This window comes from Antechinus flavipes, chromosome 1, assembly GCF_016432865.1.
Source record: "Antechinus flavipes isolate AdamAnt ecotype Samford, QLD, Australia chromosome 1, AdamAnt_v2, whole genome shotgun sequence".
Lineage (NCBI taxonomy): Eukaryota > Metazoa > Chordata > Mammalia > Dasyuromorphia > Dasyuridae > Antechinus > Antechinus flavipes.
In genome coordinates, this window is record NC_067398.1 from 481,728,464 (window position 1) to 481,746,630 (window position 18,167).

The 18,167-nt window shown below is 32.8% G+C and overlaps 1 protein-coding gene across 1 annotated transcript in view; it reads left to right on the forward strand.

Moving 5' to 3' along the window:
• Positions 1–18,167, forward strand: part of CCDC178 (coiled-coil domain containing 178) — a 644,800-nt gene that overhangs the window by 76,443 nt on the left and 550,190 nt on the right. The window contains exons 3-4 of the mRNA XM_051970271.1: positions 11,854–11,940; positions 17,213–17,320. Coding sequence (XP_051826231.1) covers positions 11,854–11,940; positions 17,213–17,320 — 195 coding nt within the window. The remainder of the gene's footprint in view (positions 1–11,853; positions 11,941–17,212; positions 17,321–18,167) is intronic.

Here is an 18,167-nt window from a genome sequence, read left to right on the forward strand (position 1 = left end):
ATGAAAGTTAAACAAAAACCTCTATTTTTTTCTTACAAGACAAATCTAAATCCAATAAAATTTTATATGGAGCCAACTCTTGATTATTCATGCTAATGTAGTGGAGAGGAGTCATAGTTAACAAGAAATAATGATAATCGTAAAAGAAAATGTATATATTAAATTTTCATGAATGATTGCGCCACTAATTTTGAATATAGGCTGATGCAGACAAAGCATATATAATACTTTGCTTGCTTCTTATTCTCCTTAGAATCATTTGAACTGAATTTTATCCTTATTTTTATGAACAGTCCTCTTATCCTCTATTTCTCTATATCTCCCCTTTGATGAGTACTTTCATTTTTATGGTTTTTACTACATATCACCTTTACTCCTATTCTTTATCTCCAAACCAGAGGCTTTTCAGATTACCTCTACAAGACTTCTCTACTCTGTAATCTTCTGTAAATTTCAGAGTTAATGAAGGTAGGACAGGTACAAGAAGAAAGAATACTCTTTCTTGATAGGGCTGTTAGTGAGCCTACTACTCTATAGTTTGCACCAGGTCTGATAAGAGCAGTGATAGCTGGAGCAGTTCTCCAGTTGAGATTCTGGACAAATAAGGCTACCTAATAAATATTAGTATGTCCATAAATAGAACAAATAAGATGCATGTTCTTGGTCCAACTTACTGCCAAGTTCTTTCTCTTGGAATTGGAGTCTTGCTCCTGACCACAAAATTTTGCCCATTGCCAGCTTCTCTTTGATGTTGACTTTTCCTAGAGCCCTTTTCTTTTTCTAGCTAGCTTTACCTAAATATTTGACTCATCTGACATTGTGAGCTCAAAGTCCTTTGGCAATTATCTGTTTGTTTTTCCTCTTCCCATTCTTGGGATCAATAAGGGTTTAGCCCACATCATGGATTCTAGCCATATTATTCATCTAATTCTACTCCATTCCCCAGAGACCAGGCCAGAAAGAGAAGTAAAATTGCTCATGTTCCAAATCAAATTTATTATCTTCTATTCATACCAATTTCTTATTACCATCATTAGAGGGAATAGCAGTTAAGCAAGCTGTGGAAATAGAAAAGTACTCTACCATTTCTAAACTAGCAGTCTACACATCAGACCTATGGAATTCATAGTGTATGAGGAAGTTAATCTACTATGGGTCCCCCAGCCCACTATATCTAGTTGGCTCCAGACTAAAAGACTGTTTCACATTCTGGCCAGTTTTCTAGATAGGCCATCTTGCTGTCTGCTTTTCTGTCTTACTCTTACTTCTCTTTCTTTCTCTCCATTTTCAAATTGTACTTTGGACACAATAATTGTGTCAATAATATTATCAATTTTAGAAAGATTATTGATTGACTTTTGGATTAATTCACTGTCTCTGTGATTCTCCAGATCAAAACTTAAAGCTCCCTTCCTTGTTCACTTCTCTTCCTCTCCCTATTAAAATGTGATTTAAGGGCAGTGATTATCTTGTTCTCTGTATTTAGTACTGTGTCTAGTAAACACCTAATGTTTTCCTTCTTCTCTTCTACTTCCTTCCTCCTTCTTTCCCTCCCTCCCTTCCTTCTCTTTTTTTCTTCCTTCCTTCCTTCCTTTCTTCCTTCCTTCCTTCCTTTCTTCCTTCCTTCTTTCCTTTCTTCCTTCCTTGCTTCCTTTCTTTGCTTTCTTCCTATCTTCCTTCTTTCTTTCCTTCCTTCCCTCCTTCCCTCCTCCCTTACAGTTGGCCATTGTATCACAGAAGTATTTAAGTTTTTCAAGGTTGTTTCTCTTTTCAAAGTTATTTTTCTTACACAAATTATTCCCCTATTACTACTCATTTCATTTTGCATCAGTTTATATTCTCCAAGATTCTCTGCAACCATCTCTTTCATCATTTCTTAATTAACAATATTCTATTACATCCACATACTCAGGTTGGTCTGTTCTTCCTTAATTGTATAGGGGCAATCTAAGGAACCTTCTTACATTCTAGATTCTCATTCACCTGTCCCTTTATTCTCATGGATCCCCAGTCAAAACATACAGCAAGTTTCAAAGTCTCTTTGCTCTTTTCCATACTTTTAAAAATTTTAATCTATTCCTTTTTTTAACCTTTTCTTCTCTTAAAACTTCTCAGAATGAAATCAATCTATTTCCAGGTTTCTTGTTTTTCTCATTTAATTTTCTCAGTAGCCTTTGAAGGTATTAAAATTCTGAAGCAACAATTGCTTCTTCTCTACCCGTTAAAAATCTTACTACTATACAGGGAATGTCAAAAGTCTTAGTTTTTATATCTTTTACTTTTTAACAGTTTAACATTATACCAACATTTTGGGGATAAAACTGTATCTCCTTCCATTTGACCAAAATCTAGGATTTTTTTTTGATTCCCATGTCATGTTTTGTTTCATTTTATTCTTACAAAATATTTTCATTCTTTTTTGTATATCAATTCTCCTACTCTCTGTCCTCCTTTCCCTCTCAGAAAGCCATACCTTATAAAAATTTATTTAAAAATAAAGATGAAAAATCAGCATAATTGATCAAGATATTGAAAGCATCTTAAAATTCTTACACTTAACAGACTTCCCATCTCTGCAAAGGGATGGGTAAATCTTCTCATATTCCTTCCTTTAGCAATATTTATTCTTTTTATAATTATGTACCATTCATTTTTTGTTGTGTGTGTGTGTGTGTGTGTGTGTGTTTCCATTTACTACTTTGTTGTAGTCACTGTATCAATGGTTTTCTTGACTTTACTTACTTTACTCTGTATCAGTCCATGTAGATATTTTCATGCTTTTTTGTGTACATCACATTTGTTATTTCTTTCAGCATATTCATATTTTATTACATATTACATATACTATGACTTATTTAGTTATTTTCCAATTGATGTGTTTTTGTACTTGGCTTTGATCTTTTCATCCAAAACAACTAAAATTCATCTATTCCATTAAAGAAATTGCATTGCAGAGTGAGTTACTTTTGGCTATACACTTTTTAAAATTTTGTCTTTTGAGACATAATCCTATTTCATTTCTTAATTTCAGGAGAAGTTGACAAGGTTTGTGATATTGAATTCTTTGATGCTCAAATTTCTTTTTAGATGTTTAAAGGATATGTGTGTCTGTATGCGTATGTGTGTGTGTGTGTGTGTGTGTGTGTGTGTGTGTGTGTGTGTGTGTTTATGTTTTAAATATGGAAGCTTTGAATTTTGGGTAAGTTAATTTAGCACTTTTCCTTTTGAAATTTCTTTTAAAAGATGATGGATATATACTTTCAAACTTCACTTTGCCTCCTGGTTTTAGTAGATCTGGACAGTTTTCATTTATGATTCCTTAAAAAAAACAACACCCAGGCTTGATTTTTGTGTGTTTGTATTGTTTTGTTTCTAAGCATGGAGTCAGGTGGTGTAGTAGATACTGGATCTGGAGTTAGGAAGATTGACTTTACATTTGGCCTCAGACACTTATTAGATCTGTAACATTGATCAAGTCATTTAAGTTTTGTTTCCTTCAGTTTCATCATTTGTAAAATGGGATTAATAATAATACCTAATGTGCAGTGTTTTGTGAGGATTAAAAACAATAATGTTTGTAAGGCATTTAGCACAGTGCCCAGCATGTATGTAGTAAGTACTTAAAAAATACTTGTATTTTCTCATTTTCAGAGAGCTGAATGATTTTCATTTCTCTCTCCTTGATATTTTTTCCAGATCAGTTTTTGATGTTAGATATTTTGTATTTTCTTCTTTTTTTTTTCTTCTTTTGATTTTGTCCTATTTCTTGTTCTCTCTTATGAAGTCATTGATTTCTGCTTAGTCTATTTTTAGTTTTCAAGGAGGTAATTTCTTGGGCAAAGTTGACCACTTTTTCTTCTAAGGCATCTCTTTTCTAATTCTTTCCTATGTAGATATATATATATATTTTTAATTTTATTTTATTTAATAATAACTTTGTATTGACAGAATCCATGCCAGGATAATTTTTATACAACATTATCCCTTGCAATCGCTTATGTTTCGTTTTTTCCCCTCCCTCCCTCCACCCCTCCCCCAAGATGGCAAGCAGTCCTATATATGTTAAATATGTTGCAGTATATCCTAGATACAATACATATTTGCAGAACCGAACAGTTCTCCCGCTGCACAGGGAGAATTGGATTCAGAAGGTAAAAATAACTCGGGAAGAAAATCAAAAATGCAAATAGTTCACATTCATTTCCCAGTGTTCCTTCTTTGGGTGTAGCTGTTTCTGTTCATCATTTATCCATTGAAACTCAGTTAAGTCTCTTTGTCATAGAAATCCACTTCCATCAAAATACATCCTCATACAATATCGTTGTCGAAGTGTATAATGATCTCCTAGTTCTGCTCATCTCACTTAGCATCAGTCCATGTAGGTCTCTCCAAGCCTCTCTGTATTCATCCTGCTGGTCATTCCTTACAGAGCAATAATATTCCATAACATTCATATACCACAATTTACCCAGCCATTCTCCAATTGATGGGCATCCATTCATTTTCCAGTTTCTAGCCACTACAAACAGGGCTGCTACAAACATTTTGGCACATACAGGTCCCTTTCCCTTTTTTAGTATCTCTTTGGGGTATAAGCCCAATAGAAACACTACTGGATCAAAGGGTATGCACAGTTTGATAACTTTTTGGGCATAATTCCAGATTGCTCTCCAGAATGGCTGGATTCGTTCACAACTCCACCAACAATGCATCAGTGTCCCCTTTTTCCCGCATCCCCTCCAACATTCATCATTATTTTTTCCTGTCATCTTAGCCAATCTGACAGGTGTGTAGTGATATCTCAGAGTTGTCTTAATTTGCATTTCTCTGATCAATAGTGATTTGGAACACTCTTTCATGTGAGTGGTAATAGTTTCAATTTCTTCATCTGAAAATTGTCTGTTCATATCCTTTGACCATTTATCAATTGGAGAATGGCTTGATTTCTTATAAATTTGAGTCAGTTCTCTATATATTTTGGAAATGAGGCCTTTATCAGAACCTTTAATTGTAAAGATGTTTTCCCAGTTTGTTGCTTCCCTACTAATCTTGTTTGCATTTGTTCTGTTTGTACAAAGGCTTTTTAATTTGATATAATCAAAATTTTCTATTTTGTGATCGATAATGGTCTCTAGTTCATCTTTGGTCACAAATTTCTTTCTTCTCCACAAGTCTGAGAGATAAACTATCCTATGTTCCTCTAATTTATTTATAATCTCGTTCTTTAAGCCTAGGTCATGGACCCATTTTGATCTTATCTTGGTATGTGGTGTTAAGTATGGGTCCTTGCCTAATTTCTGCCATACTAATTTCCAGTTATCCCAGCAGTTTTTATCAAATAATGAAATCTTATCCCAAAATTTAGAATCTTTGGGTTTGTCAAACACTAGATTGCTATAGTTGACTATTCTGTCTTGTGAACCTAACCTTTTCCACTGATCAACTAATCTATTTCTTAGCCAATACCAAATGGTTTTGGTGACTGCTGCTTTATAATATAATTTTAGATCAGGTACAGCTAGACCACCTTCATTTGATTTTTTTTTTCATTAATTCCCTTGAGATTCTCGACTTTTTATTGTTCCCTATGAATTTTGTTGTTATTTTTTCTAGATCATTAAAATATTTTCTTGGAAGTCTGATTGGTATAGCACTAAATAAATAGATTAGTTTAGGGAGTATTGTCATCTTTATTATATTCGCTCTGCCTATCCAAGAGCACTTAATATTTTTCCAATTATTTAAGTCTGACTTTATTTGTGTGAAAACTTTTTTGTAATTTTGCTCAAATAATTCCTGACTTTCCTTTGGTAGGTAGATTCCCAAATATTTTATGCTATAAAGAGTTATTTTGAATGGAATTTCTCTTTGTATCTCTTGCTCTTGGATTTTGTTGGTGGTGTATAAGAATGCTGAGGATTTATGGGGATTTATTTTGTATCCTGCTACTTTGCTAAAATTATGAATTATTTCTAATAGCTTTTTAGTAGAATCTCTGGGGTTTTCTAGGTATACCATCATATCATCTGCAAAGAGTGATAGTTTGGTTTCCTCATTGCCTACTCTAATTCCTTTAATCTCTTTCTCGACTCTTATTGCAGAGGCTAGTGTTTCTAATACAATATTGAATAATAATGGTGATAGTGGGCAACCTTGCTTCACTCCAGATCTTACTGGGAAAGGTTCCAGTTTTTCCCCATTGCATATGATGCTTACTGAAGGTTTTAAATATATGCTCCTAACTATTTTAAGGAAAATCCTTTTATTCCTATGCTCTCAAGTGTTTTTATTAGGAATGGCTGTTGGATTTTATCAAATGCTTTTTCTGCATCTATTGAGATGATCATATGGTTTTTGTTTGGTTGGTTGTTGATATAGTCAATTATATTAATAGTTTTCCTAATATTGAACCAGCCCTGCATTCCTGGTATAAATCCCTACTTGGTCATAGTGTATTATCCTGGGGATGATTTTCTGTAATCTTTTTGCTAATATTTTATTTAAGATTTTAGCATCAATATTCATTAGGGAGATTGGTCTATAATTTTCTTTCTCTGTTTTCAGCCTACCTGGTTTAGGTATCAGTACCATATCTGTGTCATAAAAGGAGTTTGGTAGGACTCCTTCAATCCCTATTTCTTCAAATAGTTTATTTAGCATTGGAGTTAATTGATCTTTAAATGTTTGATAGAATTCAGATGTGAATCCATCTGGTCCTGGGGTTTTTTTCTTAGGGAGTTGATTGATAGTTTGTTCTATTTCTTTTTCTGAGATAGGAGTGTTTAGGATATTTACTTCTTCCTCTGTTAGTTTAGGCAAGCTATATTTTTGGAGATATTCTTCTATTTCATTTAAGTTGTCGAATTTATTGGCGTAAAGTTGGGCAAAGTAACTCCTAATTATTGCTCTAATTTCCTCTTCGTTAGTGGTGAGTTCTCCCTTTTCATTTTTAAGACTAACAATTTGATTTTCCTCTTTCCTTTTTTTAATCAGATTTACTAAGGGTTTGTCTATTTTGTTGGTTTTTTCATAGAACCAACTCTTAGTTTTATTAATTAATTCAATAGTTTTTTTACTTTCAATTTTATTGATCTCTCCTTTTATTTTTTGAATTTCAAGTTTAGTGTTTGATTGGGGGTTTTTAATTTGTTCCTTTTCTAGCATTTTTAGTTGCAAGCCCAATTCATTGACCTTCTCTTTCTCTATTTTATACAAATAGGCCTCTAGAGATATGAGATTTCCCCTTATTACCGCTTTGGCTGCATCCCATACATTTTGGTATGATGTCTCATTATTATCGTTTTCTTGGATGAAGTTATTAATTATGTCTATAATTTGCTGTTTCACCCAATCATTCTTTAGTATGAGATTATTTAGTTTCCAATTATTTTTTGGTCTACTTTCCTGTGGCTTTTTATTGAATGTAATTTTCAATGCATCATGGTCTGAAAAGGATGCATTCACTATTTCTGCCTTACTGCATTTGAGTTTGAGGTTTTTATGTCCTAATATATGGTCAATTTTTGTATAAGTTCCATGAACTGCTGAAAAGAAGGTGTACTCCTTTCTGTCCCCATTACTATGTAGATATATTTTTAATCTTTTATCTGTTCATTTCTTGTAAATATGCATGTAGTTCCTTTATGGAAAGCCATTTCTTTTTTTTTTCTCATTTTAGTTGTAACTTGGGATTAAGGTGTTAGTCTCTCATTTTCAGGAATCTCTATATTTGCAAAGATTTTTGATAGTGATTATATTTCCTTTTATTTACTCATCTGTCCACATTTTGTTCTTGTCTTTGAGCTTTGTACTCTCTGCTGTACTTTTGGATGGAATGGTTAACCCTGCTTGGTTGCAGCCAATATCCCCTGGTAATTTTGCTGTCTTCTGTCTCCTATGGTTAGATCCTCCTGAAAACTTGGGATTCAGAGCCCTAGGATCACCCAGGCCTATCCTGACATCTCAGGTCAAAATGTGAAGGAAATCAAGGCCCTTGGGCTTAGTATGCGCTGGTTTGAATGCAGGGATGCCATTTTATTCTGGTCCTTCTCCAATTCTGCCTTTGTTGCCTTTGGACCTGTTACACATATTTTGCTAGAAGCTTCCCTTTCATATTGGCCAGGGAATTCTTGCTAACTTTTGATACAGTTTTGAGGTAGATATGAACTTTATTGTAGCTTCTGATTTGATTGTTTATTTTTTAGTCTATGTAAATGTTAGGGATTTGCCAAAATAGTTATGTAGAAACTGGACATTCTGCCTTATACTCAAGCAGCCATCTTAACAGGATGCCTTTTAATTGGATTACCTTTATTAAGTCTTTTTCTGTTATAATCTGTCCTACAAATAGTTGTCAAAATCAACTTCCTCAAGTTCAAATCTGGCCAGTTTATCCTTCTTCCCTTCCCCCACATAATAAATTCTAGTATGTCTCTATATGCTAAAGATAAAGCCATCTGTTTTAAAACTCTTTAGCACTTGGACCTTTTGTACTATGTACTAAGCACATGGTAGCTTTTTCAAGGGAAGGACAGTGTATCTTTTTCATTTGTTCATTTATCATTGTGCTTTGTACATAATATTGAATTAATGCTTATTGACTAAGCTATTCTGTCTTCTCATTCAGGAGAGAAGAAAGTTATTTTAACATAACTTCTAATTTTTCTGTTTCATGCATTATCAATTACCATTATTTAGGACTTAAAAGGCATATTATTATTTATATCTGAAGTTTTACATTAAAATGGGATATTGGATAGTACTTAAGACACTATTCTTTTTTGTGTCTTAATTTTCTACCACAGAAATTTAATAACCACAGAAATTGACAATGGGCAGATTTTTCACATAATTATCTTACCAATGGGAAATATATGCTAATTTATCTTCAAACAGTTAGGAATGAATTAATTTTAGGTTGATTTTCTAATAGTATGGAACATTGGTAAAATTAGTCCATGTAAACTCTTCCATCTTAGAAAATTGCTGGAAAGATTATGGAAACAAAATGCACATTTTATAATTTTTAAAATAAAATAAAATTTTGCTTTCTTCATGTGTTGACACACTTCATGTGTGGATTGAATGGCATCTCTGAAGAAACTTATCATAAACTTTTTGATTTTTAAATGGATATGAAGTATGGCAGTATAGTTAATGTGTCTATAGGGACTGGTAAAAGATCTATATCTTTAGCAAATTAGAAAATATTTCCATTTTAAAGAGTTAATTTGGAAAGTACTTAAAGTGACCAATATGTAAAATCTAGTTAGGACTTTTTTTTTCCTGAATGAAGGCATAGTTATACTCCTAATTTGGTAAAACCATTGCAAAAATGTATTTCACAATTACTTTTGTTAATTATTAAATATTATTTTAAGTACAATCAAAGTGAGTGTTTAAGTGTCAAGTTTGATAGTTGGTGTTAGGGAGTAATTCACAAAATATAAAAACTTAGCAGCTAGATGGTACAGTGTACTGGACCAAGAACTGTATTCAAAGCTGGCATCAGATACTATCTATTTGTCATTGAGCAAGTAATGTAACCTCTGTTTACCTCAGCTTCCTCAATTATAAAACGAGGATAATAATAGCACTTAGCGCCCATGCTTGTTGTGAAGAATAAGTGAGACAATATTTGTAAAGCATTTAGCATAATGCTTAACACATAGTAGACAATACATGGTATTTGTTTCCTTCTTTCCCTCTGTATACCATGGCCAACCCACTTTCTGGTGGAACAATGATTTAATTGTTCCATAAAAAGAACAAAGAGTAACTCAGGATCTTCTATACAACAGTTATATATAAGATGAAGTGAAATATTGTCTAAATGTAACGATGATAGTTAACATTTATATAGAACTTAAAGGTTTTCAAAGAGCTTAACATATGTTATGTTATTTGATACAACTCTGTGATATAGTGCTATTATTATTCCCATTTTATGAATAAAAAAGCTAATGATGAAAGAGATTGACTTGGTCAGGGTCGGGGTCACCTAGCCTGTTAGTAAAAGTCTGAGGTCTTTACTTTGAATTCATATTAAAGTGTTCCTAATTCCAAGTATGATACTATATTCACCACATATCCTAGCTGTCGGTATTATGTCAATTTTCTTTTCTTTTTTTTTTTTTTTTTTTTTTTTTTATTGAAGTTTTTTATTTACAAAGCATATGCATGGGTAATTTTTCCAACATTGACTCTTGCATAACCTTTTGTTGAAAAATTTCCCATCCTTACCCTTGCACTCCCTCCCCTAGCTGGCAGGTAGTCCAATATGTATTAAATATGTTGAAATACATGTTAGATCCAATATATGTATACATATTTATATAGTTATCTAGTTGTGCAAGAAAAATCAATCAAGAAGGAAGAGAAAGAAAAACTGAGAAAAAAAGCACAATGCAAGCAAATAACAACAGTGAGAATGAGAATGCTGTTTTATTCCACACTCTGTTCCCATTGTTCTCTCTTTGGGTATAGATGGCTCTCTTCATCACTGAATAATCAGAACTGGTTTGAATCATCTCAATGTTGAAGAAAGCCACGTCCATCAGAATTGATCATTGTATAGTCTTATGGTTGCTGTGTACTATGATCTCCTGGTTCTGCTCATTTCACTTAGTATAAATTCATGTAAACATCTCCAGGCCCCTCTGAAATCATCCTGTTGGTCATTTCTTACAGAACAATATTATTCCATAAAATTCATATACCATAACTTATTCAGCCATTCTCCAATTGTTGGGCATCTACTCAGTTTCCAGTCTCTAGCCACTACAAAAAGGGCTGCCACAAACATTTTTGCACATGTGGGTCCCTTTCCCTCCTTTAAGATCTCTTTGGGATATAATCCCAGTAGAAACATTGCTGGATCAAAAGGTATGCATAATTTGATAACTTTTTGAACATAGTTCCAAATTTCTCTACACAGTGGTTGGATCCGTTCCCAACTCTACCAACAATGTATCAGTGTCCCAGTTTTCTCACATCCCCTCCAACATGTCATTATTTTTTCCTTTCATCTTAGTCAATAAAGAAATTTGTGGTGACATCTCAGAGTTGTCTTACTTTGTATTTCTCTGATCAGTGTTGATTTGGAGCACCTTTTCATATGATTAGAAATAGTTTCAATTTCTTCATCTGAAAATTGTTCATATCTTTTGACCATTTAATAATTGACTTTTAAATTTTACATTTAAACTTGAACATTATTCTTAGGATCCTAAGATCAGAGCAGTAGAACTGGAGGATGATTTAGAGCTCACCAGTTCAACTGCTTCATCTTATAGAAGATCTTGAGATCTAGAGGATTGCCTGAAGTCATAAAAGTAGCACTAAGTGACCAGCGGTAAGAGTTGGTATTTGAATGTGTGAATCTTGATTACAAATCTGTTGGCCTTTCCAGAATATTCTACAGAGCCTAAATTTAGACCTAAGTAATAGGACTCCAAATCCTTCTTTTTTCTAAGAATAAAAATAAAATAATAATAATAATAATAATAATAAAAATAGTGATAACATTTTATAGTAATCTAAAATTTGCAAAGTACTTTATATATTATTTTATTTGATCTACATTTTCACTATATTGCACTTAAGATACCTGAATTTATAACAAAAAGGTTAAGTTTTGAATTGGTTTAGTGAGTTCCTCATTTTAAACTTCTCTTGGGGAAAAATCTAGAATAATATTGTATAAGAAAAAAATTTATAGGATTCTGATGAATTCTTAAGCTTTTAAATACATCTCACATTGAAATTTTAACTTCATAAATTATTTAATTATTTTAAAATAAAGATTTTTATGATTAATGTTTTCTGAAATAATTTTGTTTTATCTTTTTAAAGGCCAGATGCTTTTACAAGCCTTAGCCCTAATTCAGCAAAATGAGGACATCGAGGAGGCACTTAGACAAATACGAGTTTTTGCCAGAAGTAAGGTTAAATTGTTATTTTAAAAAATGGTATTTAAGTTAGATATGTGTAGAATTTTGTTGTAACAATACAGAGTGCTTAAATGATTGTATAAAAATTGTTTTGTAAACATAGGTGTGTCATTGTATTTTGAACAATGTCTGCCTTGGACTTGTCTGGTAATACAGATTTGGGATTGGAATGAAATAACATGCTTGTAAATTATACAGACTGTAACAAAAATAAATTTGTTCTACAACACATGGAAAGGTTATTCAGCAAAAATTTGCCATGTTTGTGAACCCATTCAAAAGGGTTTATTGACTTGCATAGGAGTAACCTTGATTACTTATGTTTTAGGCTTGTATGTTTTAAACAGCTGTGAAACTGTATAAATGGTTTTGATTTGTTAAAATGACAAAAAAAAAGGAAAATGACAAATACTGGAGGGTATATAAGAAAAATAAGTACACTAAAACTCTCTTGGTAGAGCTGTGAACCAGTTTAACCATTCTAGAAAGAATTTTGGCACTATGGCCAAGAAGCTATAAAATTGCACATACCCTTTATCCCAGAAATATTGCCACTGAGCCTGTATTCCAAGGAGATCAAAGAAAGAAGAAAAAGGCCCATATATACAAAAATATTTATAGCAGTTCTTTTTAGAGTGGCAAAGAATTGGAAATTGATGGAATGCCTATTAACTGGGAAATAGCTGATCAAGCTATAGTATGTAAATGTGATGGAATGCTGCTGTGTAGTTAAGTGTTGAAGGAAATAATTTTAGAAAAACTTGAGAAGACTCTAAGAACTGATACAAAGGGAAACAAGAGGAACAAGAACAATTTACATGGTGACAAAAATTTAAAGACAGTCAAGAGAAAGGCTTAATATTAGAAAGGCTTAATAACCTTGATCAACACAATTACCCTCCATAATTTTAAAACATTAAGAATACACCTTACTGTTCATTTTTAGACAAAGACCTAATGGACTGAGACTATAAACTGAAGCATATTTTTTTTTTTTTCTTTTTTTTGATGGGGCAGGAGAGGGTAGAGAGGACATAGCTAATGTAGAATTTGTTTTGCATGACTTTAATTTTTTATAATATATTTTATTTTTCTTGTCTTCTCATTTGGTGTGGGATGGGGAGGAGAAGGGAGAGAATTTGGGAAAAAATTAAAACTTATCTATGCTATAAAAAAGGAGTCTCAAAATAGTTCAAGCAAGAGTCTGAAGTAACAAAGAACCATTTTTTTCAGCATCAATAATCTCTGGGATCCATCATCATCATTATCATCATCACAAAAATAATGATCAAGTCAGCATTTATATAGCATTTTATGGTTTGAAAAGTGCTTTACAACTATTCTCTTATTCAAGCCTTACCACAGTCCTAGGAGGAGGGGTAATTGTATACTTTTTGATTGCTTAGCAGAGAATAACACAATCTATGAAAAATGAAAATTCTGAAATATTGAAAAAATAATAGAAAGATCCATGATAGGCATTAAAAAAAAACCTGTTACAAATCCTTAGTTGAACTGAGCATAAAGAATCATAAATAATTACAATTATTATTTGTATAGTGCTTTAAGACTTGTAAAGTGCTTTAAAAATATTATTTAATTTAGAGATAACCAATGTTAAGCTGGATAAAATGCTGGGCCTGGAATAAAAAAGACCTGACTTTGGCCTCAGATATTTCCTAGTATGGTCTTGTAAAACCTCTATTTGCCATCAATTTAGGTACCTAATCCACTTTATATCTTCCAAAAGATTTAGCAAGACTGAAGGATTCACAATAGATAGCAAGCATGTACATGATAATAAAAGATCCAGTTCTGGATCTTTTTTTTTTGTATCATGAACTCCTTTGGCTGTCTGTGGAAGCCCATGGACCACTTCTCAGAATGATGTTTTTAATTCATTTAATAATACAAACATAATAAATACAGTTTCACCAACTGTAAAATGTGTATACCTACTTTTCAGGGTTGTTGTGAGGATCAAATGACATAATATTTGTTTTTTTTAAAAAGTATGAAAGAGGCAGCTAGGTGTTGCAGTGGATAGAGCACTAGCCTTGGATTCAGGAGGATCTGATTCAAATCTGGTTTCAGACACAACACTTCCTAGCTGTGTGATCCTGGGCAAGTCACTTAACCCCAATTGCCTCAGTAAAAAAACCTAAACAAAACAAACAAAAAAGCATTGAACACAGTGCTTGATACATACTAACTTCTTTATATAAATGCTTATTCCCATCCCTTTCTCTTTTCTTCTTTTGTTCCTCACAGTAACCCTGAGAGGGAGATGCTATTATCCTCATTTTATTGATAAGGCTGCTGAGGTAATACAGTAAATGATTTGTCCAAATATAATGTACAAAGTAAATTTTAAACTAAATTCATGTTGACTCCAATTTAGGTACCTAATCCACTGTGCCACTTTGTATCATCCAAAAGATTTAGCAAGACTGAAGGATTCACAATAGATAGTAAGCATGCACATGATATTAAAAGATCCAGTTCTGGAGTTCTTAGCCTTTTTTTGTATCATGGACTCCTTTGGCTGTCTGTGGAAGTCCATGGACCACTTCTCAGAATGATGTTTTTAATTCATTTAATAAAATATATAGCATGACAATGGAAACCAATCATATTGAAATACATTTATCAAATATTAAAACAGTACACAGACCCCAGGATAAGAACTCTTGATATACAAGATCCATAGAATATGAATGGATCTCCTGTAAAGAGTTTATGGGAGAACATGGACTAGATTCCAACAACCTATAAAAAACATTTGTCAGTTGTGAACAGTATGTGTGGAAATATTATACATGTCAATGATCCACTGACATAATATGGGTAGAGCATTGTGTTGTGTATCTTAAAAAGAGATAGCATCTATCTTCAAAGAGTTTACAGCTTAAATGAGAAAATAATACATAACCATATTTAGAAAATCATATTTAATGTCCTTGATGAGTTGTTAATATGGGATGCTGATTTTACTTAGTATTATGACACAGAATAGGATGAAGAGGAAGAATATCTTTCTTCTTTAAAGGGAGAAATGGATTCTTAAAGTTCTTCACAATAGCAATGTTTTGAACAAGGTGTAAAGAGAGATGGCACAGACGGCAAACAGGAAGCAAGAAGAGGTGGCAGATTGATACCTTCTTCACCATTAATGATGAAGAGAGAGCAGAGTGTCAGGTTTCTGGTGGGAAAAGGAATGTGGGGAAATTGGTGTTTTATCATCTATCCCAGGGCCACATTTTATTTATTTTTGAAGCTCTTCATTTTCAAAACATATGCATAGTTTTCAATATGGAAAAGGAAAAGAGAAAAACATTTGGAACACAAGAAGGCAAGTAACACAATATACGTTAAATATGTGCAATTCTTCTCTACATATTTCCACAATTATCATGCTGCATAAGAAAAATAGATCAAAAAGGGAAAAAGGAAAAGGAAAACAAAATGCAAGCAAACAACAATAAAAAAGGTGAAAATATTATGTTGTGATCCACACTCAGTCTCTATAGTACTCTCTCTGGATGCAGATGGCTCTCTCCATCATTGGAACTGGCAGGGCCACATTTTCAAAAACAAAGGAAGAATGGGGTCATTGTAAATAACCTCAGTTTTTTTCTGTAAAATATGAGATGAAACTCTCAGCTGATTGGGGAGGGGAGGGGAAGTCATGAAAAGTTTGAGGAGGAATGGAAGGTGTAAAAGAGCCACTATAGAGAATGGAATAGTGAGGCTATAAGAGAAATGGAGCAGGATTGTGGAGCAGCAGTGAGAGCTCAGTTGAGGTTCTCTGACATACATTTTCAGATAACTCAAAAGGTTTCATGATTTTCTCCATCTCTGCTCAGCAGGACATAGATAGGAATGAAGGAAATGGATGGTGTGAATGATCTAAGGCTGAGGCTTTCCAGGACACACTCAACAATATTATAAAGTGGCCAGGAACTCAAGAAAGGAGAAAAATATAGAATTAAATTTGTTCACCAAGGAGTCAAGATATCATCACGTCACCTCCATCTCCCCTTCCAGTCATTGTACACTTTACTCCCTGCCATGTGTGCTTTGAAATAGGGACACTGGCCTCCTGGATGTTTCAAGATCATGACACTGTATCTCTCAGCTCTGGGCATTTTCCCTGGCTATTCTCCATAATTGGAATGCTTTCTTTCCTGATCTCTACCATTGGCTACTCTGATTTCCTTGAGATCTTGACAAAAATCTTATTTTTTCATAAGAAAACTTTCCCAAAACCTTAAATTTTCTTTTTATTTTTTATCTCTATACTCCCTATACTTATTTTCCTGTTATTTCTGCCATTAGATTATAAACTCCTGAGGTCAGGGATTACTTCTTTTGATAACCCCAGGAATTTATACAGTGATGGCACAGAGTAAGCATTTAATCTATCTTGATTGATTGGTTGATTGAAACCTACCTTTCTCTGAAAAGCATCCCTGATTGCAATGCAAGTGGAATTGAGCAAGAAAAAAAATCTCAGTGACAAACTTGGGCCATTGCTTACCATCTTCTTGGTCCATGTTTTTGTTTTTAGTAGATTTATCTGTTGCTGATTATTACAACAACTGTAATAGCTCTGCCTTAATATTGTGTTTTGGCAAATGATGATGATGATGATGACATTTTAATCATAGCTAGAATATATATATTCCAGGCACTCTGTTAAATACTTTATAATTTTTATTTTGTCTTTGCAGTAACCCTGGGGAACAGGTGCTATCATTCCTGTTTTACAATTGAAAAATCTGAGGCAGACAGAGGTTTCCTAAAGTTACACAGCATATCTTTTCCTACATGCAGAAGATTAGAAATGGGGGACAATATAGAGGCTCATGTTAAAGCAGGACAAAAAGGATGAGACGCAGAAAACAGAAAAATCAGGATATATTTCTCCCTCCTTGCCCAATACCATCCAGTTCAGCAGTGGCAGGATGGTCATTAACATTTGTAAGGTCTGATTAGAGAGAAACATGAGCAAATATAATCAGCCACATGTACTAAGCATTGACATATCCATAGGCTAGGCCAGAATATTAAACATAATATTTATGTTATCACTTTACCAAATGTTTGCCTTACCTAAATAAAGACCGAACAAAGTTGTTTTTCTCTGGACAAACTGCAGTAGGAATTTGAGGAGAGGCCCTTTTGGATGCACAGAAAATTTTTGCTAAGCCAGTTTAACCCCAGCTTGATATAGTATATAACTGATCTTTTGTTCACAGACAGAGGTAAGAAGACAACATTGGAGCTATTGAAATTGTTGACTGCTTACTGTGATGAAAAATTTGACCTAGACAAGGAGTTGGAGGAATTAGAAACTATCCCACCAAGTAAGTTTTCCATCATTTTATTGTGCTAACTTTTATATTACTTCATGCAGGGAATTTTATAGTTGAAAGACATCTCAAGTTTTAGTTCAACTCCTTTATTTTACAGATGACAAAACTGGGACCCAGAGAGATAAACTTAGCTATTCTACTCAGTGTCATATTCAGTTCTAGAACCCAGGTATTTTTTTTTTTTTATCTTGATCCTTTGAAAAAAGTTTTTCTCACCAAATAGCTCCAATAATTCAAATAAGCAAACGCCCCTATATTTAGAATCTTGAATTCTAGTTTTATTTGTTGTTCAAAATTCTAAATTTATTACAGAATTTCAAGAAACTTTAAATTTTCTCAAATTGTTTTCCCAACTTTTTAATCTATGAAATGTTAAATATGATCAAAAAAGTATTATGGAGCTCAATTAGCATTCATAAATATTTGGAAAGTATCATATATTTGTGTGTGTATCACACATATAGCTATACATGAATCATTGTTACTCTTGTGTCCCTTATATTTAATGAAACAGATCAAATGTCTTAAGTATAATGGTAACCATTAGATTATTAAATTTGTATCAAAACCTCTCTCAAGTTTCAGGAAAAAAAGTTAGATGTTTGAAATGTTTTATTTATCTAGGATGTCAAAGCATTTTTTAATCATTTTTGTTTGATTTTTATGTCATTTTGCAACTATTATAAATTACAGTAGATTGTTATTTAGCAAAACATTACTTTCATTTACAAGTACTCAGATTGTGTCTTTTTGAAGATTACTTCTATCTTTGTTTAAAAAAAAATAGAAGGATTAAAAACAATATTATTTAATTTATTAGTTTTAACCAAAGGGTGAG